Here is a 26,551-nt window from a genome sequence, read left to right on the forward strand (position 1 = left end):
GATGTTCCTGTAGTTAGAATTTTGTGAAGACCCCTTCGCACCATCCACAGCCATCCACAAGGGGATGGATTTCGCACCACGGGACTCAATGTTTGATTGGTAAGATGCATCACGACGTGAGTACAAAACATTGTGTTCATTCCGCCTTTCCCTCCTGGGAGAACCTGGGGGGAGATGGGGACGAATTTGGAAAAAAGAGGGGACGGAGGAGACGAGACGGAGAGACGAATTGTAAATACAAGGAGGGCTCGGGTTGTGCAGTTAACGATGGGAGGCACGAACGGGTAGGCCCAGGCTCGACTTCACTCTGCAGGCGTTCCTCTCACCCACTTGTCATACCTGTGTTTTGCATGTGCCACCGTGTCTTTTCCTTTTTGCTCGTTGCGTGTTCTCTGCCTCCCCGATCCAGGACCATCACGAGGACTTACCTTGCCGTCGCAGAATCTTGCTGCCACTTACACCCATCATCCATCCACTCATCACCTTAGGGACCAATGGCTCAGTGGCCACACCCATTTCCATTGTTACACCAATTGGCTGCCCCATCATCTTGCCACACATGGATCACCTGTTGAGTGGCACTGACGCCACGCATTTGGACCACGATTCGAGTGGCCCTGCTCAAGCAATAAAAAGTGATCCATGTGTGCAATTATGAAGAATTAGATGGCCCTGATCTTGAAATGGCCTGTATGCCGGTCAGGGCCAGCCGATTTTTTTTGCCCGCCTACCAAGGCAAGAAGCATGACGATGACTCCAGCAACAAATTCTCCAAGTGTTATTCCTCAAGTCCAGGTCCTGGGTCATATTTAAAAAAAAAAAAATGGTGTTTTCGTGTAAAATGTAAAAATGTTGCCCACCGGTAATGTTTTGTTTCAAAATTCCGGCAATACGTGAACAGTATGAGGTTGTGTGTGTGAATCTGTTAGGTAGTTTCTCAATGCATTAGGAGGGACATATTTAGTTTAAAAATGAACATTTAAATGTTTTAAAAAATTAAAAACATTTTTTTTAAATGTCGCACGCACTGGGATTAGAGTTTAAAATGTTAGGGGAATCACATCTACGTGTCACACTAAAAGTAATGTTTAAAAGAATGCCAGCTCACCCCAGCCGCTCCATGTAGACCACTCGGGTTGAGTCTTTGTGAGAGAAGGGGGTAGTGTTGCGGTTGTGCCATAAAGGCAAACCCCCGAAGGCTCGTTGCACGACAACATGTAGCCTGCATTAGTCAGTTATGTCTTATTGAATGTAAAGATTAGCCCTTTTCCATCGAGTCGTAAAAAAAGACCAAATATGCGTTGAGTTAGGCAGAATGTCACACCCTTGTGTGGTTAAGGGAAGCCATGTTTTTAATAAGCAGAAAGGCGTGGCCAGAAGCACAGGCCCACGTGACCAGTGAGGGGGCGGGAACACCTCACCATGATGTGACAAGCCTCAGCCAATGGGAGGCTCTGGAACATTTTGAGGGGCGTGGGCGGATCTGGTAAAAGCCCATCCGGATCGCAATTTCATTCTCTTTTGCCTGGGATTTCGCCACGTCGACGACCTCCTGCTCTGTTCTCTCTTTGCCTTTTGGACGACACGATTCTCTTGCTTTTTGGACTTCTTTGAGGACACACCTGAGCTCTTGGCCTTTTCGCCACACCCACGACGAGACCTCGCTTGCCTTTTCATTTCTTCCACGACACATTTGGCCCTTGTTCGACGCCCGACACCCATCGCGTCTGTGCCGATCTTTTGCGCCATCCGGCTGACCCGCAAGCGTTGGCAATTTCTACACGACTCACCTGCGCTGAAGTTCATCTGCCTGTGCTGAGTTCGTCCGTGCCAACTTCGAGGCAGCGGTTCGTCCTGTGGACCCGACGTCATCGAACTGCGAGCCACGCACACCAGACCCCGTGGCCAATTGCGAGGAATCCCAGCACGTACATCGGTACGCCCTTTAACCAGTGTTATTCCCTGAGTGTGTGCGTCAGAGAGTGAAGGCGCCAGTGGGGTTTATTATGACAGGTAAGCATTGTTAAGGTGTATCTTCGTCTCTGTTCTCTGTGCCTTCTGAATAAAAGGCTGTACATTTCAATCCTTTCCAACCTGTTCGGTACGTCCTTTCACCAATTGGCTTCACATCATCCGAGACGGAATTTGGCTAGACTCAGGCCCATAAATCTCGTGGGGGTAACGCCGCATTCCACACCGTGCAAAACCGCTCGGCACGCAATTGAATAAGGTGTGGTCTAGTGGTGAGGATTCGACGCTCTCACCGCCGCGGCCCTTCATACCTCCGGCCCCTACAACAATATGTTATTCCCCTTTGGAGAGTTCTTTACAATGTGCCATGTCTCAATTTTTTCGATGCAGCACTTTCGGAGATCACCAATTGAATTGGCCACAGGTGGACTCCAAGCAGGTTGTCGAGACATCTCAAAGATGATCAAAGGAAATTGTATGCACCTGAGCTCAAATTGAGTGTCATAGCAAAGGGGATTAATTGACATTTCAGATTTTCATTTTTAATTAATTTGGAAAATATTCTGAAAAATATATTCCACTTTGACTTTATGGGGTATTATGTGTCGATCAGTGGAAAAAATCCCGATTTAATCCATTTTAAATACAGGATGTAACAACAAATTGTGAAGAAGTCAAGGGGTGTGAATACGTTCTGAAGGCACTGTATATTGAAAACAATTATTTTGTTTCCTTTTCTATATTTCTCATTTGAAGGAGGATTTGGAATCGGCACACAGAGAAGATTGAGGATATAGGGTTCAACTGTACGCTGGATTGCTGCACATGTACGGGCAAAAGAAGAAAGCAGCAAGAAGCGATGTGGACAAGGTGGAGAAATATATGGAAGGGAGGTGTACAAGTTGGAAGAGGATGGTGGGAAGAAGATAATCTATAAATTGGGGATCGTAAGGATGAGGATGAGGACAGGGATGAGGATAGTAAGGGCATGAATTGGGGGTGGGTGGTGATTTTGAATGGTGCCGGGAGGTTAGTGACAGAGAGGGGAGGGGGTTAGTGGTGAATGTATGGGGAGGATATTTGAAGGAGCTGATGAACTGAGGAGGAAGCAATGGTGAGCTGGTGCTTCCTTGTTATGAAGAGGGGAAGTGGAGGTAGTAGAGATCATGGAGGAGGAAGCAAGGACAGCAATAAAGAGGATAAACAAGGGGAAGAGAGTCAGGCATTGACGAGATGTGTGCAGAGATGACAGATGCTGTGGGAATTGTTGGAGTCAGTTGGACGAGGAGGCTGATGAATGAACGTATGAGAGAGGGTTCAACTGGAGGATTGGAGGGCAGGCCTAATTGTGCAGATATGGAAGAGAAAAGGTGATGTTCAAGATCTGGGGAAGTGCAGAGGCATTACACTCCTTAGTCATGTCAAGAAAACTGTACTGGAGAGGATTCTGGATGGAAGGCCAAGGAAGTGTGGAGTTGGAGATCGGCGAAGAGCAGCAGGGGTTGAGAAAGGGAAGAGGGACAACGCATGGGATGTCCACGCTGACATAGCTGAGGAAGAAGAAGTTGGAGGTGCAAGGTTAATTGGCATTGGGATTTGTGGACCTGCAAATGGCCTATGACACTGTCCTGAGAATCATGGTGATGGCGACACTGAGATGGATGGGATTTCCGGAAGCAGAAGTTAGATTGGTGGAGTGAATGTGCAATGGAGATGCAGGAAGATAAGACGGGAGATGCAGGAAGTACTGGGGGAGTGGAAAGGGGCATTTGGGAAGCATGGGCTGAAGGAATGCAAAGACTCAGGTGATGTGGGTCAGGCAGCAGAAGAAATAAATGAGTATCCGGTGAGAGGTGAAGGAGATAAGACAGGGAAATTGGTTTGAGTATCTGGGGGCAACAGAGACCGGTGATGTTAAGTTGGAGGCAGTTTCGGAAAGTTGGATGGAAAGTTGGGGGCAGGATTTCTGGTGGGTGCGAGTGCGTGGAGGAGGGTGGAGGGATTAATGGCAGCTATAAAGATATCATGAAAATTGATTGCAGAAGTGAAGAGGGTGGATAGAAGGTGGATCGATGAACTGAAGAAGGAGATTGGTGTGCAGTTGAGCATGACGGAGAGATTGATGAAACGCTGGATGAAGTGCGCTGGACACTTGATGTGTACGGAGGAAGAGAGAATGGCAAAGAGAGCGGGTATGTTAAGGGAGTAAAGCAGGAGGAATGAAGAGATTGGCTGGTTCAGATGGGAGGATTGTGTGAGCAGGGATATCAATGAGATGGGGTGGTTGGAGAGTGGAGAGAGGTGGTTGAGGGCAGGAGGAAGTGGTGGAGTATTGTGGTCGAGGCAGCTTGGTTGGACCTCATCCCTTATAATGGGAATAGAAGGGGGAGGAAAAGAAGAAGAAAAAAAAAAACCACCTTTAGAGGCCATTTTTCCCCGCAAGCGGGGGTTGGCCTTTTTTGGGAACTGTGGTTGTTGTTGTTTTTCGGTCCCCTTTTTGAAGCAATGTTTTACGGCCGGATGCCCTTCCTGACGCCAACCCTTTTTGCCGCCTTTAACGACAAGCAGGGAATTACCAGTGAACTGGTACTCAATTTGCCGACCTCGGAAGGATGACAGGCTGAGTCAACCCCCCTGGCGTTAATTCAGCGATTGACCGGGATTCGAACCCAGGATCCTAGGATCCTAAGCCGGCACCCTAGCCGCTAGCCCAACACCAGGGACTAAGGAAAAACCAAAGAAAAGAAAGAAAACCAAAGGAAAAGAAGGAAAGAGGAATATAATTGGTTTTGGGTCGTTTAATGTCACAAATCTTTCGGATCGTCATTTACAAATACATATCTTTCACATATTTTTCATTTATATCACGTATATTTCAGTGTTTATTTTAAGCTGTGAAGCCATTTCAATATCAGCCGATGTCCTTCCTTCCATCCGTCCGTTAAAAATAAAGTTGACAAAACTTTCTAACCCACTTTAATTCTAAATGGTTTTGAAGGGCTGTTGAAACCAAAGCTTTCAGAATCATTGGAATCTCCCGCGATGAAGGTAACTCCGAGGGCCTTTCACTCACTCACCACAGGCAGGTTGGTGGTCTTTCTGTCTTCTACCGACTCCTCTCCGGCTTTGCTCCCCCAACTCTCTCTGTGCTGTCCCCCAAATATTCCCACAGGTCGCACAAGATCTGCCAGCAACCCTCTTCTGGTTAAACTGCCAAAATCAAGACTCCCTGCTCACCTTCACTCTATCATTCCTCTTTTCTCCCACCCCTGGAACAAACTCCCTCACTCTCTTCAATCCCACTCCTCCCTCCAGGTCTTTAAAACAGCTGTTCACCACCATCTCTTATCTTCCCCCATCCAAAACCTTGATCTTTTCTACCCCTGCAAATTCACCCCAGATCCACTTTTTTGAAATACCAACTTCTTTCCTGGAAGTCCTTGCAGTGTCCAAGTGTTTTATACTTCCCCCCCCCCCTTTCACACACCTCCTCCCCCCCAAGTCCTCACCTTCCCACAGATCTCCCGATGTCCCTGCTCTCAAATGTTGTGTTTGTGTGTTTTCCCCTCTCTCCCCATCTTGTCTGCCGCTCCCCTTATTATATGTTTTATGTGTATCTTTGATTTTTTTTGTGTGATTAATGTTGGCTCTTTCTCGAGCCTCGATCCCCTCTACAAACAAAAAAAAAAAAAAAGTGAAAAAAAAAACACTTACTCGTGTTTTTCTCCATTTGTTGCTTTTCTATTCCAGGGAGTCATGGTCTTTCACCTCCTCTCCTCTATTTTGTTCTTATTCCAGTTGTTGCAGCTCATTTTTAATATTTTGTCACCATCCGCTTCTTCCTCTGCTGTTTGTCCTAATCTATCTCCTCGTTATCATTTGCTGTTCTTACTCTTGGTCTCCTGTGTGAATGTTTCTGATGTTGACGCAAGTATGATGAAGTAGTAAAAGCCTTGCTGCATAAAGAACACTGATGGGGCTTTTCTCCTGTGCGAATTGTTTGATGTCGACGCAAATGTGATGGACTCGAAAAAGCCTTGCTGCATAAAAAACACTGATGGGGCTTTTCTCCTGTGTGAATAATTTGATGTCGACGCAAACGTGATGGATGACTAAAAGCCTTGCTGCATAAAGAACACTGATGGGGCTTTTCTCCTGTGTGAATCGTTTGATGCAGACGCAAGTTTGATGAAGTAGTAAAAGCCTTGCTGCATAAAGAACACTGATGGGGCTTTTCTCCTGTGTGAATCATTTGATGTCGACGCAAAAGTGATGGATGAATAAAAGCCTTGCTGCATAAAGAACACTGACAGGGCTTTTCTCCTGTGTGAATCGTTTGATGTAGACGCAAGTATGATGAAGTCGTAAAAGCCTTGCTGCATAAAGAACACTGATGGGGCTTTTCTCCTGTGTGAATCGTTTGATGTCGACGCAAAAGTGATGGAGTAATAAAAGCCTTGCTGCATGAAGAACACTGATAGGGCATTTCTCCTGTGTGAATCATTTGATGTAGACGCAAAAGTGATGGAGAAGTAAAAGCCTTGCTGCATAAAGAACACTGATAGCGCTTTTCTCCTGTGTGAATCATTTGATGTCGACGCAAAATTGATGGATGAATAAAAGCCTTGCTGCACAAAGAACACCGATAGGGCTTTTCTGCTGTGTGAATCGTTTGATGTAGACGCAAGTATGATGAAGTAGTAAAAGCCTTGCTGCATAAAGAACACTGATGGGGCTTTTCTCCTGTGTGAATCGTTTGATGTCGACGCAAACGTGATGGAGTAGTAAAAGCCTTGCTACATGAAGAACACTGACAGGGCTTTTCTCCTGTGTGAACCGTTTGATGTAGACGCAAAAGTGATGGAGTAGTAAAAGCCTTGCTGCATAAAGAACACTGACAGGGCTTTTCTCCTGGGTGAATCGTTTGATGTCGACGCAAACCTGATGGAGTTGCAAAAGCCTTGCTGCATAAAGAACACTGATAGGGCTTCTCTCCTGTGTGAATCGTTTCATGTAGACGCAAGCCTGATGGAGTAATAAAAGCCTTGATGCAAAAAGAACACTGATGGGGCTTTTCTCCTGTGTGAATCGTTTGATGTCGACGCAAACGTGATGGAGTAATAAAAGCCTTGCTGCACAAAAAACACTGATAGGGCTTTTCTCCTGTGTGAATCGATTGATGTCGACGCAAAAGTGATGCAGTAATAAATGCCTTGCTACAGAAGGAACACGGATAGGGCTTTTCTCCTGTGTGAGCCATTTGATGTAGACGCAAGCATGATGAAGAAGTAAAAGCCTTGCTGCACAAAGAACACTGATAGGGCTTTTCTCCTGTGTGAACCGTTTGATGTATACGCAAGTATGGTGAAGAAGTGAAAGCCTTGCTGCATAAAGAACACTGATAGGGCTTTTCTCCTGTGTGAACCGTTTGATGTAGACGCAAGCCTGATGAAGTAGTAAAAGCCTTTCTACATAAAGAACACTGATAGGGCTTTTCTCCTGTGTGAACCGTTTGATGTAGACGCAAGCCTGATGAAGAAGTAAAAGCCTTGCTGCATAAAGAACACTGATAGGGCTTTTCTCCTGTGTGAACCGTTTGATGTAGACGCAAGTATGTTGAAGTAGTAAAAGCCTTGCTACATAAAGAACACTGATAGGGCTTTTCTCCTGTGTGAACCCTTTGATGTAGATGCAAGCCTGATGAAGTAATAAAAGCCTTGCTGCATAAAGAACACTGATAGGGCTTTTCTCCTGTGTGAACTCTTTGATGTAGACGCAAGTATGATGAAGTAATAAAAGCCTTGCTACATAAAGAACACTGATGGGGCTTTTCTCCTGTGTGAATCTTTTCATGTTGACGGACATATGACGAATCAGCATATGCCTTGTGGCAAAACGAACACTTGTACGGCTTCTCTCCTGTGTGACGTTTTTGATGTTGACGCAAATATGATGAATCAGCAAATGCCTTGCTGCAAAACGAACACTTGTGCGGCTTCTTGCCCGTGTGGATTGCTTGATGTCGTTTTAAAGATGACAATGTTATAAATGATTTGTCACACAAGGAACACTTATGTTGTCTCTCACTTCCTCGGATATTCTTGAGGGGCTCTGTACAACGCTTACATCTGCGTGTGAAAGACACGCTGCCAGGTTCAGTGTCTTGACAAACACTCCGAGTCGTGGCCCGAGTGAAAACTTCCGTGTCAAACCACTGGGAACAGTTTGAACAAGAAACCAGTTTCGTTTGTTTCCCTGTAAAGACAAATCACAAAAATCATCATTAATTCGCACCAACTTTACAAAATTGACATATATTTCACTCAAATTAGATTGAAGATTGGTCCCAAATATGCTGGATAAGATTGAACAGGAAAGATTCAAAAATAGAGGAATTGCGCATCTCCCCAAATGAGTCAGACATTTATTGATCACACACAAACGATTTTATCAGAGGTTGCTCCATCATTCTGGACAGTGTGTCGCAATCAGAGGCTTGCTCCCACCATGTGTTAATGGTTGTGGCATCAGTTTCTCCTGGCTTGCTATGGTGGTTAACATACTTTGATGAACATTCTGTTGAATCCATTCATTGTTCTACGCGTCCACCAACACAGAATGACTTTCATAACTTTTCCATCTGCAATATCAAGAAAAGAGACGAAGGACAAAGGGTTACCAGCCCTCTCGGAGAAACAATACTTTGCAGTTCTCTGAAAAGCGTTCATTGGCAATATGAAGAAGAATCAAGGCATGGCGAGGCCTGTTGGCGAATGCCCAGTGTACATGCTCCTGTTTGCCATCTCTCTTGGGCATGTCATTCGGGATGGTGAGACTCTTTAAAATGTTAATTTACGAAATACATACGCAAGTTGGCTGGTTTATCCATTCAGAGAGGTACTGTGAGTATATAGGCAATACTTTTCCAGGTGTCAACACCTTGCTTTTTGCTATATTTTAACTTTGCTTGAGGTGGGAATTGTGGGGATTTACGAATGTGCGGCAGTGACGAAGCTCTAGCATCTAGCCTCTCTCCTTATTTTGTTTTGTTCAAGAGGAACATGCATTGTGAATGATGATGTATTTGACCCGAATAGTTTTACAGATTAATTCCTCCTCTGAAACACACGTTTACCCTGAACATCTCAAACAAATATAGTGATGCTTCAATATGCAGAGCGGAATCCGTTATTAATGAGCTGGGTCATTTTAACATGGCCAAAAGTCACCATGTGGCCTTAAAAGACAAGTGCAACAGCATCTCTCACAACCTCCTGCGCAATGTAGACACACACACATGACTGTCTGTAACTGGAACAAGCAGAATGTTGTTGTGGTTCAGACCTTTCTCTTGAGATAGTGAGTCATCCTCAAACTCAGATTCCACCTTCACTTTCACAATCAATTCTGAAAAGAAAAACATCACATTAAAACTGAACTTTAGATTTTTCAAGTTTCTAAGGCTTATGGAGCATCTGTTACAAACTTGCAAACATACACATCAGACTTTTTAAATCCGATCAAACCCGGAGGAGAAACAGGTCCGCTCCCTGGGAGAGGGCGAGGTTGGGGTTCTCCAATCTTATATTCTTCCATTTCCTAATGATGGAGCTCATTATGCTTTTGGGAACTTTAAACACTAGAAATTGTTTTATACATCCAGGTATTAGGTTCCAAATTTCATAAACGGCTTGTTTCCGCATTCTTGAGTCTTATTTTGAAAACCGTCGAAATCACGTTGGTGTCTGTTCATCCGTCCACCCTTCCGTCCACCCAAAATATGTTGGGACTCATATCTCAAGGGCTCCACATTAAAACTAGCTCAAACTTGGAATATACATTGGCCAATAGGTCTCGTTAATGGTGTTAGAAACAAATTCCACCTGAGTGTTATAGTTTTTGCTTCATTAAATATTTTTAAATACAAGTGTGACTCGGCGCGCTCCGTGCGCCTCACCACGTATCGTTTCAGAGGGATGGGCATCTTTGACCATTTCGGTGTCTTTTGGGTCTTCATGGTGTTTTGGGTCTTTGGTGTCTTTTGGGGCTTTGGGGTGTTTTGAGTCTTCGGGGTCTTCAAGGGTCTTGTTGGTCTTCACGGTGTTTTGGGTCTTCGGGATGTTTTGGGTCTTCGGGGTGTTTTGGGTCTTCGGGGTGTTTTGCGTCTTCGGGTTATTTTGGGTATTTTGGGTCTTTTGTGTATTCGGGGCCATTTGGGTCTTCAGGGTCATTTTGAGCCCCAGGGCCTTCAAGGGTATTTTTTGTCTTTGGGGTGTTTTGGGTCTTCAGGGTATTTGGGGTCTCTGAGGGCATTATGGGTCTTTAAGGGTATTTTGGGTCTTCAGGAGTCTTGGTGGTTTTAAGGGTCTTGGGGGAATTAAAGGGCTGTCAAAGGTCTGAGGGGTCTCAGTAGTCGAAACGTAATTAAGAGGGTTAAGAGGGTGTTAACTATTTATTTTGAAGAAGAAGACCTTTTGATCCATACATAACCATATACGTTTGCTCTATTATAATAAGACTAGTGGGGTCACCCCACGGGCATGGATGTGTGTGATATTTGGACATCTTGAGTTTGATGCTGCACATTCAGTTTTACAAAATGGTTACTGGCAATTTATCAGATCCACAAATGATGTAATCTACACAATCTATTTACTTCTGATAACATGTGAATGCATGTGCGTGCAAATGGGAAATACAGTTTGAAATGTGTGATTACATCTCATGTAAAATGTGACTTCAAGAGCTCAAATCCTCTCCCTCCCCGCCCCAATCACGCACACTGCACCAGGGAGTGGATCACCCACAGGGGAGTGGGTCACACACACACACATGGGGGAGTGTGTCAGACACACACACACACACACACACACACACACACACACACACACACACACACACACTGTTACGGATTCGTCACTTCCGTTGTTGTGGTTCTCCATCCACTGTAAACATTTTTGGATGCATGTACTATTATTGTTGTTGTTTAAGTCAAATGGAGATTACTGTTTTCAGAAGGTAAAAAAAATGAATGTTTTAAATGAAACCGGAACCGGACGACGACGAAGAGGAAGAAAAACGTGAAAAAAGAAGGCGGAGCGAGTGAGTCAGACAAGAAGCCGGGCTGCTTCGAGGTCTTGAGCGAACGTTTGCGAACGAGGGTCACGAGTGAAATTTGGGTTTCCTGAGAAAGGGATTCCTGCGACAGAGTTGTTATCGCTGTGACAGATAAATCTGGGTGACAGGTTTTGCGGTTGATTCCAAAGAGAATCAACGGAGTGCCGTTACGCCACGAGAACGGGCCGTCGGCCATTTTGACTCGCGTCCGCTTTGCGCAACGCTCAAGGTTTTTCACTTCACTTCAACCATTCTCACCGCATCCAGACGTTAATTTGGTGTGTGTGTGTGTGTAACGTGAATTTTGAGTGGGAAATTGTGGTTCGCCGAATGGGAGTCGTTGAACGTCTATACCAGAAGGTGTGATTTCCCAGTCGCCTCTTGAGGACACCTTCGCCCATCTTTGGCAGTGTGACTGTCAACCCAACGGGATTCTGGTCTCGATACGACATCGTACGGACGATCACTGGAGTGGATCGACTTTGGCGTGAAGCCGGAACCAACTTTGGCTTGAAGCCGGGACAGAGACATTGGGGATGTTCTTTTCGCTCACTTGGAGCATAGTGAGTTATATATTACGAAACTGATGGTCCCATCATTGAAAGGATATATATTGATTGTACTTTTGATTAATATTGTTACTGTACCGTTATTCTTGTGTGACCTCAATACAATACTTGTTTGTTGGTAACAATTGGTGTGGTTTCACCATTGATCTTTGGCATACAGAATAACACATCTTTCTGCCGTGATTCCTCTCGGGGCTCAGAGGTACACCGTGACCGGGGTTTGGGGAGGAGCACGTAACAGAAATTTGGGACTCGTCCGGGATTGAATTTCCCAACACTCGTCCGGGATAGAATTCCCTAACATTCCCAAAATTCCCAAATTTGGGATTTTTCTAACATTCCGAAATTTTTCAAAAAATTTGAAATTTTTTGTGTGAAGGTTAACAGGTGCTAACTGATATTCACCATGGTGTTTGACGCAGAAAAGTTTGCGGCGTCCCATAATGAGGCACAGTTCCAAGCATTAAAAAGATCGGAACTCATGATATTGGCCAAATATTTTAACTTGGAGGTCCGAGTTAATATGAAGAAAGCAGAGATGCAGACATTGGTGGTAGAATCTCTGGTGGGACAAGGAACATGGAAAGAGTTAGCGTTGGATTGGTTACCCGAGGAAAAAGGAAATGTGGAGCTCCGGAAAATAGAGATGCAACTGCAGAGCCAGGAAAGGTAAAAAGAGTTGGAATGAAAAGCGGAAAAGGAAAGAGCAGAACGAGAACGAGAACTCGAGGAGAGAAGAGCCGAGGAAAGAGCACAGGAAAGGAGAGCTGAAAAGGAAAGAGCAGAGGAAAGGAGAGCTGAAAAGGAAAGAGCAGAGGAAAGAGCAGAGGAAAGGAGAGCCGAAAGGGAGTTAAAGGAACGTGACATGGAGTATCAGAAGGAACTTAAACTCAAGGAGCTGGAATTACTGGGGGAACAGAGAGAAGTAGTATCCATGCCGGCTAGTTCGACAACTAGTCAGAACACTTGGGATGTTGGTAGGCATGTGAGGCTGGTTCCACCCTTCAATGAAAAGGAGGTAGCAAAGTTCTTTTTACATTTTGTGAAGGTGGCTCAAATGCTAAAATGGCCTGTGGGGTCCTGGACTATGTGAGTGCAAAGTGTTTTGGTGGGTAAAGCTCAAGATATTTATTCGGCTTTACCGAATGACCAATGTGCAGATTATGAGATAGTGAAGAAAACCATTCTCAAAGCCTATGAATTGGTCCCGGAGGCTTACCGGCAAAAATTCAGGAATGCCAGGAAGAGGGAGAGTGAGTGAGACCCATGTGGAGTTTCCCAGAATGAAAGAAACCATGTTTGATAGGTGGTGTGACTCGAAGGAGATTGGGAAAGACTTCAACCTGTTACGATAATTGATCTTGGTGGAGGAATTCAAACAATGTGTCCACGTGGACATTAAAGTACATCTGGATGAAAAGAAAGTACCAAAGTTGTATGAGGCAGCAACTGTGGCAGATGACTATGCCTTGACACACAGGATGGGGTTCCACAAACCTAACTTGCCACCTAGAGTTAGCCAGGGGAGTTATGGTAAATTAAGTTCGGAGAACAGATTTTCATGGAGGCGGCCTAAAGAGGACTATCTATCTATAATTCCAGTAATCTCTGTGTGTTTGTTTGTACGTTTGTACGTTTGTACGTTTGTACGTTTGTTTGTTTGTCTGTGACCGCTGTTTCTCGACAACTACCGGTCCGATATACTTGAAACTTGCCAGGTATATTGCTGGGGACCCGAGGATGTGCCTTTTCAAGGTTTGAAATTAATCGGACAAGTACTTACCGAGCTATGGCGATTTAGCCGTTCGCCGTTCGCTTTGGCTTTGCGAATGGACCAAACCATTCATGTAAATAGAGGGGGGGGGGGGGGGTGTTCTGTGGTCGTTCGCTTTGGCTTTGCGAATGGACCAAACCATTCATGTAAATAGAGGGGGGGGGGGGGTTCTGTGGTCGTTCGCTTTGGCTTTGCGAATGGACCAAACCATTCATGTAAATAGAGGGGGGGGGGGGGTTCTGTGGTCGTTGCGAATGGACCAAACCATTCATGTAAATAGAGGGAGGGGGGTTCTGTGGTCGTTACTGCCACGTGGTTTCAAAGTTTTTTTTTGTTGTTGTTGTTTGCACGCATGTTTTTTTGCACCCACGTACGGGCACGCCCTAGGATGTTTACACACACACACCCCTACACAATTTTTTTTTTTTTTTTTTTTTGGCAAGGAACGGGCACCCACGTACGGGCACGTCCTAGCTTATATATAGTACGGGCATGCCCTAGTCTATCTATAATTCCAGTAATCTCTGTGTGTCTGTTTGTTTGTACGTTTGTTTGTCTGTGACCGCTGTTTCTCGACAACCACGGGTCCGATATACTTGAAACTTGCCAGGTATATTGCTGGGGACCCGAGGATGTGCCTTTTCAAGGTTTCATATTAATCGGACAATTACTTACCGAGCTATGTCCAAAAAACGATTCAACCAATCAGAGAGCAGCGAGCTATCGCGTGTGCCGAACGTGGCGAACACACTCTGCCTCGGATGGCACATTTGAGAGCGTATTCATTTATTTCCCGTCGGCAAACTATGTTGGCGCTATGTTGGCGTTAAACGATGTTTTAAAACTAATTAAAACCCCGGGGGGATTGTCACTGTACTCGCAAGCCGTTCGCCGTTCGCTTTGGCGTTGCGAATGGACCAAAACATTTCATGGACCAAACCATTTCATGTAAAGCGTTCGCCGTTCGCTTTGGCGTTGCGAATGGACCAAAACATTTCATGGACCAAACCATTTCATGTAAATAGAGGGGGGGATATAATTTTAGATATAGATATAGTACGGGCATGCCCTAGTGGGGACAAATTTGATACCGCGACATTTAGGGATCAGAAGACTGCAGTTCCAAGACATACCTATCTTCTGGGGGGCCCGAGGCAGACCACGAGTTTTTCCTCCGGGCCTACTTGCGCTTTTTGCAAGAAACCTGGACATTTGATGTCCCAATGTTATGCCCTGAAAAGGAAAAATCAGGAGCGGAGTCAAACTAGTACAACTCCGAATGCATTGGCCTATGCGAGAAATCGTCCTTGGAGGACAGTGCCTTGTGAAGGTTCCCATGACAAAGTTACGGCATCACAGAACGACCTTGTCCAAGAGGGTTACAAAACTTTTATTTCAGAGGGGGTTGTGTCACTGGATGGAGACTTAACGAACCAGAGACCTGTTAGGGTATTGAGGGACACAGGAGCACATCAATCTTTGATGCTTGAAGGCATTTTGCCATTGTCAGAGAAGACGGCAACTAGTGTTAGTGTTCTTTTACAGGGGGGTTGGGGGCTATGTTAAAGCTCCTCTTCATGTCATCCATTTGAAGTCTGATTTGGTGTCAGGACCGGTCACTGTGGGGTTACAAGCCACTCTTCCTGTAGAGGGAATATCTTTTATTTTCGGGAATGATTTGGCCGGTGGTCGAGTTTCTGGTAATCCAATGTTGGTTGAAAAGCCCAGTATGGAAAATAACACCGCACAGTTAGAGCAGGAGATTCCGGGTATCTTTCCATCCTGCGCCGTGACTCGTGCTATGGGTAGGGTAGGAAGCGCTCTGAAGAGAAGGAGAAGGTACTGACGTCACGCTTTGCACAGGCACTTCTTGTCAAGTACCCTGAAACTAAGTGTCAGCACACACAAGTCATGGATGGAGGCAATGTTGGCGAGATCTTTGTAGGTGGACTGAACTTTGACACAAGTGAAGATTTCTGGACTCTATCTTTGGCAAATATGGACCACTCTTGGAAGTGCTGCTGATGAAAGACAGGGAGACGCAAAAGTCGAGAGGGTTTGGCTTTGTCACGTTTGAAAACAAAGAGGACGCGAAAGATGCAGAAAAGGATTTGAATGGCAAGGATTTGGATGGTCGGACCATAACGGTAGAGAAGGCAGGCCATGGGCGTTGAGGGGGCTACAGAAGAGGAAAACATGGAGGTAGTTTCATGGGTGGCTATGGCTCCTGGGGTGGGAAGAGTAGTTTTGGTGGCGGCTGCAGTCGTGATTACTGCGGAGGCTCCCAGCAGCAGCAGCAGCAGCGCAGTTTTGGCAACTCTCGACGGGATGACTACAACGGTGGTAGCCGAGATGGGGACCGCTACTCACGTGACTACAGCACCCGACTCTACAACCGTGATTATGATTCTTATGATCAAGAGAAGAGTTGTAAGCACTGAATGCTCAGGAGCAGCCGAGCCAAGATTCCTACACGGATTAACCTGTGAACTCCACGTCCCTAAATGCATCCATGCAGTGAATACTTCCAGGCCTCACCACCCAACCACCATGAAACCTGGCTCTCAGCTCGGCCTCCTTCAAAAAGTGCTATAGATTTGCTTTGTTTTGGATTTTTGATCACAACTCCTTCACCTTCATTCAAAAAAATGAAAAATAAAAATCAGAGGTTGATGAGATGGAGTTTGGCTTTACAGGAGTTCAACTTGGAAATTGAGCATGTAAAGGGCAGGGACAATGTCATTGCTGATGCTTTATCCAGAGTGAACTAACTTTGTGGAAATTTCTGTAGGTTGTTTGGAAGTTTTGTTACTTTATTTTGGGGAATATTAACTGTTGTTGCTCACGTGAATTGATAATTTGTGTGTGAGTTTTACTTTTGTTTGTTAAACGGAAGGAAATCTCATTTCCTTTCACAAAGTCCGAAACAACTGTGTGTCCACCCTCAGCAGAGCCAGGATACAATATCTCTCCATTCTCAAGACCGAACTCTCTTATCTGTCTGCCTCTTCCAAATCCTGGTGGCGTCTGGTCAAATCTGTTTCTGGTGTTTGTTCCCCCTCCATCCCCTCCCTTACCTCAAACGGCGACACAGCTGATTCCGCACGTGAAAAAGCTGAATGCCTCAACTCTGTGTTTGCCTCCAAATCTTGTGTCCCAAACCCATCCCTCTCTGTACCCACCATACCCAGTCATACCCAGCTGCTCCTGGACTCCGTGTCCTTTCCTCCTGACAAGGTGGAAAAGTTTCTGTCAACCCTCGACTCTGATTCTGCAACTGGACCTGACGGCATCAGCCCACGGGTCCTAAAATCCTGTTCTTCCGCTCTTTCACTCCCTCTCTCTGTTCTCTTCACCCTCTCTTTTGCTCAAGGTCAACTGCCATCTGCTTGGAAATCAGCCAACATCACCGCTTTGCACAAAAAAGGTGCAAAAACAGATCCTAGCAACTACAGACCAATCAGCCTTCTACCAATTATCAGCAAAGTCATGGATTCCATCATTGCTTCGGATATGAAATCTTTCCTCTTCTCCAATGGCTTGATCTCTGATCATCAATTTGGTTTCAGAACAGGTCATGCTACTCTGGACATGCTGCTTCTGCTGTCTCAACAATGGATGGAGGTCCTCAATGCCAAACAGGAAATCAGAGCTGTCTCCCTTGACATATCACGTGCCTTCGATACTGTCTGGCACCCCGCTCTGCTCACCAAACACTCTTCCTTTGGTATCCATGGAAATCTCCACGCATGGCTGGTGGACTTCCTCTCTCGTCGTTGTCAACGTGTGGCCCTGAATGGGTTTCTCTCATCTCTCCTTCCTGTTCAGGCTGGAGTTCCCCAAGGCAGTGTTCTGGGCCCTGTGCTTTTTATGGTCTTCATCAATGATCTCTCTGACTCTCTTGAAAATCCTCTTTATCTCTTTGCTGATGACTCCACTCTCTGCCACTCCATTCGTCATCCCTCAGATCGGCAGTCTGCAGCCTCCTCACTCTCTGCAGACCTGGACAAAATCACAGACTGGGCAAACAAGTGGAACATGTCTTTCAATCCTGACAAATCTCACTCTCTTACGATGTCTCTCCGAAAAGACCGACTGGACAACCCTCCCATCTACTTTCTGAATAATCCTCTCCAAGAAGTTCTGTCACTCATGCTTTTGGGTCTCACTATCTGCCATGATCTTTCCTGGGAAAACCACATTTCCAAGCTGGCCTCCAAAGCCAGTCGCCGACTGGGCATCCTCCGTCGTGCGAAGTCCTTCCTTGGCACACCTGAGCTCCTCACCACATACAAGGCTTTCATCCGCAGCTCAATGGAATACTGCTCTCTCCTCTGGGCTGGTGCTCCTGCCTCACACCTAGCTCGTCTTCACGCTGTTGAAACCAAAGCGTTCAGAATCATTGGAATCTCCCGCGATGACGCTATCTCCGAGGGCCTTTCACTTACTCACCGCAGGCAGGTTGGTGGTCTTTCCATCTTCTACCGACTCCTCTCCGGCCTTGCACCCCCAGCTCTCTCTGGGCTGTCCCCCAAATATTCCTACAGGTCGCACAAGATCTGCCTGCAACCCTCTTATGGTTAAACTGCCAAAATCAAGACTCTCTGCTCACCTTCACTCCTTCATTCCTCTTTTCTCCCGCCTCTGGAACAAACTCCCTCACTCTCTTCAATCCCACTCCTCCCTCCAGGTCTTTAAAGCGGCTGTTCACCACCATCTCTTATCTTCCCCAATCCAAAACCTTGATCTTTTCTACCCCCGCTAATTTCACCCCAAATCCACTTTTTTGAGGTGACTTTTGTCTTCTTTCCTGGAAGTCCTTGGTGTCCTTGCGTTTTATACCTATCCTGCCACGTCCTGCCACGTGCAGGCAGCTACTGCTCACCGCAGGCAGGTTGGTGTTCTTTCCCTCTTCTACCGACTCCTCTCCGGCCTTGCTCCCCCAGCTCTCTCTGGGCTGTCCCCCAAATATTCCTACAGGTCGCACAAGATCTGCCTGCAACCCTCTTAGGGTTAAACTGCCATAATCAAGCAGTTGCTTTCACTTACTCTCTGCTTTCACTTACTCTTTCACTTACTGCCATAATCAAACTACCCTCCCCGGGTGTTTGTGACAGGGGTCCATCCTCCCCATACACTCCCTTCGCACCACCCACTCCACTCCACATTTTCCACCATACTCACTCCACACCATCCATTCCACACTCCATGTATTCCATACCATTTATTCCGAAAACCATTCTCACCTGGATTTGCACACATGTGCCCACACACCTGGTGCCACCTGCACCCTCCTTCCTCCAGGACCATTTGCTCAACACAACACTCAATCACTATTACTCACTCATACACTGCTCCATACACTTCCACGCTCAATACAACTCACAATCACCTTACTCTTTTCACAATACACTTCCGATTCTCAAACACACGGCATCATCTGATCTACCTGGTGCCCTGCTAACTTGGTGCTCCCCGTCTTCCCTTTAAATTAAGCACATACCACGTCATTAACAACCATACTAACCTCTCTATGTCCCCGACTAGCTGTCCAATGTTGCTACTTAAATCTACAGTTACCTATGGTCATCTTCTCTAGAGCCCTAGCATTTTATCCTAACCCTCCCTCGGCGAGCTTACACTGCCATAAACCCCATAAAACTATAGCTCATGTGCCCCCGTTGTGAGGGATGGCAGAGTTGCCATCCCACCACATCGGGCACCTTCTACTATCACCCCACCCCCCCCCCAGTCCTCTGACACTACGAGCCCCCGTCGCAAGAGGTACTGGGTCCTGCCTCTGCACCTCGGCCGAGGCTACCCACGAGGGCGCCTGCTCGCCAGCATAAGGTCTTATCCGGTCGGCATGGACGATCCGAGGGAGGGCCCGTGGCCCCATTTTGATCTTAACGACCACGTCACAGACTTGCGACAGGACGACTCCCGGGCCTTGCCAGGGGGAGGTGAGTTTTGGGCACCTACCCTTCCGCCTCCGGGGATTAAAGAACCAAATCTTCATCCCCGGAGCGTACTGACTCCCCTGGCTCCGGTGGTCATACCTGCGCTTCATCTTGGCCCCCGCCAGATGGAGCTGGCGGCGGGTGAAGGCATGGACCCGCTCCATGCCTTCCTCCAGGTGACGTGCGTAACCCTCCCTCGGCGATGTATCCGTGGTGTCTGGCACGGGACCGCATAGCAAGTCGGCGGGAGCCCGCAACTCCCGCCCATACATAAGCAACGCTGGACTGCATGCGGTGGCTCCGTGCTGGCTAGTTCAGTAGGCCATTAACAAGTATGGGAGATGTTCATCCCAGTCATCCTGACGGGTGGTGGTGAACAATGCCAGTTGTTGGATCAATGTTCGATTGAATCTTTCCACCATTCCGTCAGATTGTGGCCGCAAGGGCGTGGTCCTGGTTTTCCGAGTTGTCAGGAGTCTGCACACATCTTTTAGCAATTGGCTTTCAAAATTTCGACCCTGATCGGTGTGCAGCTCCTGTGGAATCCCGTGCCGACATACAAATCCTTCCACGAAGGCCTGCGCTACAACCCCGGCTTCTTGGTTGAGGAGGGCGTAGGCCTCCGGCCACTTGGTGAAATAGTCCATTACAACGAGGATGTACTTATTACCTTGGCGGATGCAGGGTAGTGGTCCTAGGATGTCCATAGCCACCCACTCAAGGGGGGCCCCCACCTGGTGTAATTGAAGGGGGGCCCTCATCCTCCGTGCTGGCCCCTTTTTGGCAGAACAGGCGTCGCATCTCCGACACCAGTCCTGTATGTCACGCCCCATATTCACCCAATAGAACCTCCGGCGGACCCGAGATGCTGTCTTTGTCCTGCCCAAATGGCCGCCGGAGCGGGTACCATGCACCTGTTGTAGTATGACGTTCTTAAATTTGTCAGGGACTATCACCAGCCAGGAAGTTCTCTCAGAGGGAACCTCCACCCACTTGCGATATAAGATGTTATCCTTCAATTCCAGGGTCTGCCACTGAGCCCAATATGCCTTTGTTTGTGCCCTGAGGGGGGTGACCTCTTCCCCCTTTGGTCTTTGCCCCAATTTGACCCATTTGAACACCCGCCCCAGAACGGGATCCTCCTGCTGGGCCGTGCTCCACGCCAAAGTTCCAAATTCTTCATCTGCGGTTAGTGGCAAAATTGGCCCTCTCACCCGGGTTGCCCGGACGACGAGAATCGGGGCAGAATCGCCCAATTGCTCCCTCTCCTCGTGTCTCGCACAAAATTTGCAGTTTTCTCCCAGACAAGGACGCCGAGAGAGGGCGTCAGCATTACCATGGGCCTTCCCGGCCCTATGGGTCACATTAAAATCGTACTGCTGCAACTTTTCCAACCACCTTGCAATTTGGCCCTCCGGTTCCTTGAACCGAAGGAGCCATTGCAAGGAGGAATGGTGAGTTCGAACCAAAAATTTCCGCCCGTACAGGTACGGGTGGAAATGGTTCATGGCAGCCAGCATAGCCAATAATTCCTTGCGGGTTACGCAATAATTTCGATCGGGCCTACTTAAGGCCCGACTATAATAACCAATCACTCTCTCCACGCCCTCCTGTGTCTGAGACAAAACTGCGCCCAATCCTTCCTGGCTCGCATCCGTGTCCAGGGTAAATGTCCCGTCGCTAGTGGGGTAAGCTAGAAGGGGTGCGGATGTCAAACACCCCTTCAATTTTAGGAAGGCCTCTTGGCACGCCCTTGTCCAATTAAATTGTGTCCCCTTCTCCGTAAGCCGGTGGAGGGGACGGGCCAACTCCGCAAATTTCGCCACAAAACGCCGGTAGTAGGAGCAGAGTCCCAAAAATCCCCGCACCTCTTTGATGGTACGTGGTGCGGGCCACTCCTCTACCGCTGTAATTTTGCCTGGGTCCGTTTTTACCCCCTCACGGCCGATAACGTGACCTAGATAGGCCACCTCTCTTGCAAACAAGGTGCACTTACTCGGGCTCAATTTCAACCCTGCCTGTCTGAGGCACCCGAACACCTGGTCCAAATTAGCTAGAGCCTGGGGGAAGGTCTTGGCATGTACTAGGACGTCATCCAGGTATACCAGGCATGATTGCCATGGCATGCCGCCTAGTACATGTTCTATTAATCGCTCAAAGGTGGCGGGGGCGTTACACAAACCAAACGGCATGACAGTGAACTGATACAGCCCCTTACCTGTGGAAAATGCCGTTTTCTCCTTCCCTGTCCTATCCATCTCCACCTGCCAATACCCATTCTTGAGGTCCAGAGTTGTGAACCAATTTGAGCCCGCAACGGCATCGAGGGTGTCATCAATTCTTGGCAGGGGATATGAGTCCTTGAGTGTCACGTTGTTTAGCTGGCGATTGTCCACGCAGAACCGCATGGTTCCATCTTTCTTTTTAACCAGCACAACAGGTGACATCCAGGGACTTCCTGAGGGCTCGATGACGCCTGCATCGAGCATCTTTTCAACCTGCTCGTCAGCTTCCGCCCTCTTGCTCCAAGGGAGCCGTCGGGCGGGCTGACGAATAGGCCGGGCCTCACCGGTGTGGGTCTGATGTTTCACCAGGCCCGTACGTCCAATATCCTCGGGGGACAAGGAGAAGAGATCCAAATGGGATCCAATCAGTTTGTGTAAGGCCTCTGGGTACCTCCCAACTCTACACGACTACGATTTACCATCTCGCAAAAGGGATCGGGCCAATTCCCAGTACTTATTGAAGGCTCCCCCTGGGGCCGGCTCGGCTGGACGTTCTCGCCCCTCACTGACGCGCTTCTCTAACTGGGGTGCAGCCAGCTACCTTCGTGCTCCTCACTTTAGTGCGTGGTTCTGTGCTAATATTAATTACTCGAATGGCCACCACCGGCCCGTCCGTTTTTACAAGGGTGCGGCCCACGATTAAACCAGGTATGGATCGCGCTGCCACCGGTTCGACCAGGCCGCAGGATTCCTGCCATGTCGGGCGGGCTGACCATCAGGCCGGCACTATGGCCTCGGCCCCCGGAGGGATGGTCACGGCCTCAGGAGCCTCCAGCTCCACCCTCTCGGCCGTGCTCACCCCCTCCAATGGTAGCTCTTCCACTCCCACTTGCAGGATCCCCCGGCTCAAGTCGATTTTACAACCGCTGGCAGTCAACAAATCCAACCCTATTAAGCATGGGTCGCACACCTCCGCCACCCAAACCTCTATCTCTCTCTTTACCGATCCCAACTTGAGGGTCACAAAGCCACGCCCTATGATCGGAGCAGTTGCCCCGGTAGCCAACTGCAAACTATGATTTTCCAGACGCTGGATTTTACCCCAGCTGTCTGCACTCGAATTAAGGATCACGGGGCTGATGATCGTGGCGCTGGCTCCCATGTCCACAACGGCGTCTACTCCCACGCCGGCAATTTTGCATCGAATTGTTAAACTACCGGTTCCAATTTGGCCACAATGAACGACCTGTCGCGTCAATGAGGGCTCCTCTCCATCCCCTACTGCCGAACACCGCCCTGCATGCCCGAAACTTTCTCGTTTCCCGGGCCCTGGCGGGGGGGTGTCTGAGGTCGGCTAGGCCGATCGATACGGGGTGGAGTTGAGGGCATCGGCTGGTGGCGACCGTCCCGGCACGGAGCTCGACACTCCCACGCACGGTGACCCAGCCGAGCACAATTATAGCACCTCACCTGGTAAGGTGCTTGCCTCCGGTATTCCAAATTTCCCCCCCTGAATGTCCGAATTGGGGTACTTTGCTGTGGACTACCGGGTGCCACGGCTGGAGCCGCCTGCCATGGTCCAGGTCCCGCCAGACGCCGGTCCACCAACCTCCGGACCATGCTCTCCAGGTAAGGGCCCCCTTTGGGGGCGGGCCCCCTAGGGGGGCCGCCACCCATCACGGGCCCTACCTGACGCACCGCCACTGCGTGGCGCTCGCCTCCCCGGGCCAGCGGCCTCGCTGCTTCCCAACGGGCTGCAGCGTCGGCCGCCTGACTCATGGTCTGCGGGCGCCACATGGCGAGCTGTTGGCGGAGCTCCAGATCCGGAAGAGCCTGGATAAAGTGATCCAGCACCAGGCTTTCATGGGAACTCGCTGCCATGTCCGCGTGTGCGATGCCGACTGCGCGGCGAATGTCATGGGCAAGTTCCCCGATGGTCTCCTAGGGCTTGCGTTTGCGCTGAGCAAGCTGAGCTTTAACAAGCTCGCTTTGCTGTTCAATACCAAAACGATTAATTAAGGCCGTGCGGAGAGCTGACAGAGTGAGAGCACCCGGTGGTAAAGCTGTCAGCACCTCCGCCGCCGCACCGCGCAGTTCCCCCACAAGGTGTACTCCACCTTCGTCCGGATTCCAACCGTTGCCTCTGCACACGTATTCAAACTGCGCCAGGTACGCCCTCAGATCACTCTTGCCATCATACGGCGCGAGGGGGACCTTGTGGGCGCCAGAAGGCCGGACCCCGTGCGTCACTCCTTGCGGGATCAGCGCGGGACCAAACTGTTTGGGCCCCCACAGTACACTATTCCCGGGGGGCTCCCGCGCATCCCCCGTCCCTCCAAACACTACCGCTCTTGGTGTCGATGCCTGGGTCGCCCTTCCGCAACCCGCTACCCACTACATACCCGCACACCCTTGCTCACCAATACCCCTCTCACTCCCCATAGTCAGACCTCCTTGCACACCTCCTCTATCCATACACTCCGGACCAGTCATACACCTCACCATTGGTCCCTCACGAACACCCGGGTCTAACCCAACACCCAAGCCGACTGAATCTCCCGTCACACCATATACATTTCCGAGTATATCGCCACTCACCTCCGCACCTCTTCTTCGCTCCTCTTCCGCCACCTGCAAACTCTTTATTTGGTTAGTAAGCACATATTCATGATTTGAGCACAGACCTTGTACATATTCCATCACTTCCTCCTTTATCTCCCTTTTAGTTTCCCTCCGTCTTTTCTTAATTTCACTCACCCCCTCTTCCACATCCTCTAATTTTTGCTTCACCTCTTTTATCTCCTGGTGCGCCCCCTCAATTTCGTCCTCTAAGGACACCTTAATCGTTTCTATGTGCGTCCTCACCTCCCGTTCTTTCGTCTCCATTGCTTCTGTCACCTCATCCAACCTCTTTGTCAACCCCTCATGTACCATCTGACATTCCCTCTTCGTTGCTACCAGCTCCTTTTTTTATGTCTTTCTGCGTCGCCTTTAACCCCCTGATTATCGCAGTGTTCTTCTCCACTTGATCCACTAATTCCTTCTGTCCCACCGTCAGCTGTTCTACTCCCCTCGTCAGATCCTCTATGCCCCCCTGTAACCTAGCCGTACTATTTCTCACCTCTTTCTCCATACACTCCTCACCTCGCTTTACCTCCTCGCGTACCCCCGAGACCTCCTCGCTCACACCTCGTCTGATCTGCTCCCCCATTTCTCCCATCTCTTTGGTAGATGCTGCCTTCATCTGTTCCAAATCATTCCTCTGGGCATCCAATCTAGTTTCCAACCCGATTTTCACCTCCTCTATCTGATCTCCCATCTGCTTAGAGAGAGGCCCTCTCCCTCCCACACATCTCCCGATGTCCCTGCTCTCAAATGTTGTGTTTGTGTGCTTCCTTCCCTTCTCTCCCCATCGTCGACCGCCCCCCTTTTTATATACTTTGTTTGCTTGTTTGTTTGATTTGTTTCTTTGATAAATGTTAGCTCTTTCACGAGCCTCGACTCTGCATACAAAAAAAAAGAAGAAAAAAAGAAAAGAGTTTTTGCATGCAAAGAAAGTTTTCACTATGTTCCAACTTTCTTTCTTGAGGGGGGGGAAGTGTTACGGATTCGTCACTTCCGTTGTTGTGGTTCTCATGCACTGTAAACATTTTTGGTTGCATATACTAATATTGTTGTTGGTGGGTTGGCAAGGGTGCCTGGAGGGCGTGAATGGTGTTGGTGACCTGTTTTCTGAGGAGTTTGTAGACAGTGTGGTGAGTGTGACGAGAGTGAGTGATAGGTTGATGATAGTGAAAATGATGATTGGAAAGCTATTGGTGAACGTCATCTCGGGATATGCTCCGCAGGTTGGTCGAAGCGATGAAGAAAAGGACAAGTTCTGGTGTGCGATAGAGAAGCTGATGGAAAACGTGAAAGATGAGGAAGTTGTTGTGGTAGGAGGAGACCTAAATGGACATGTGGGAAGGAGTATGGATGGTTTTGACGGAGTTTATGGGGGTTACGGATATGGTGTGAGAAATGGAGAAGGTGAAAGGATTTTGGAGTTTGCTGATGGAGCTGATTTGTTGATTTGTAATACTCAGTTCCAGAAAGAGGATAATAAGCTTGTTACATACACGTCAGGTGGGTCGACGACAACCATTGACTACCTGATGGTGCGTAGGCGAGATAGGGGGCACGTCCGGGACACAAAGGTGATCCCGGGGGAGGAGGCTGTTTCACAGCACCACTTGGTTGTCTGCGATGTAAGGGTGAAAGGTGCGAGGAGAGCTCGGCGGGTGAAGTACCAACCGAGAATGAAGGTGTGGAGGTTGAAAGAGGTGACAGTAAGGGAGGCATTAAAAGAGAGGCTGAGTAGGGTCGAGGATGATGTGGTTGAGCTTGAAAGTGGTTGGATGTCGATGAAAGCTAGTCTGTTGGGAGCCGTTGGTGAGGTATGTGGATGGACAAAAGGACCACCGAGGCACTCGGAAACATGGTGGTGGGATGATGAAGTTGGAAAAAGGATTGACGAGAAGAGAAAGAAGTTCAAGGAGTGGCAGAAGGCGAAGGGTACGGGAGCAGAAACAGCAGAGCATGAAAGTTATAAGGCAGCCAGGAAGGCTGCAAAGAAAGAGGTCGCAAAGGCGCAGGAGGCATGTCGGAAAATGTTCGGAGAACGCTTGGATTCGGAAGAGGGTCAGAGAGCGGCATTCAGGATTGCAAAGCAGATAGCAAAAGAGAGGTGTGATGTGATGGGGGTGAGTTGCTTGAAGGATGAAGTGGGACAAATCGTTGTCGACCCAGATGGAATTAAAGGAAGATGGAAAAGATATATGGAAATGCTGTTGAATACAGAGAATGAATGGGATGGCAACATAGAGAGTAACCCAGTTTTAGGACCGGCAGAGAAGATAACTGAGAAGGAAGTTGAGGAAGCGATAAAAGCAATGA

At 48.3% G+C, this 26,551-nt stretch overlaps 1 protein-coding gene across 1 annotated transcript in view; it reads right to left on the minus strand.

Annotated features, from left to right (window-relative positions):
* LOC137428599 (uncharacterized) overlaps positions 1–8,532 on the minus strand; it is a 230,778-nt gene extending 222,246 nt beyond the window's left edge. The window contains exons 1-2 of the mRNA XM_078777296.1: positions 8,478–8,532; positions 6,031–8,226 (exon numbers count right to left, since the gene is read on the minus strand). Of these exons, the coding sequence (XP_078633422.1) occupies positions 6,031–8,226; positions 8,478–8,532 (2,251 nt within the window). The remainder of the gene's footprint in view (positions 1–6,030; positions 8,227–8,477) is intronic.
* Positions 8,533–26,551: the final 18,019 nt, after the last annotated feature.

Source organism: Myxine glutinosa, chromosome 5 (genome assembly GCF_964187855.1).
Source record: "Myxine glutinosa chromosome 5, kmMyxGlut1.1, whole genome shotgun sequence".
Lineage (NCBI taxonomy): Eukaryota > Metazoa > Chordata > Myxini > Myxiniformes > Myxinidae > Myxine > Myxine glutinosa.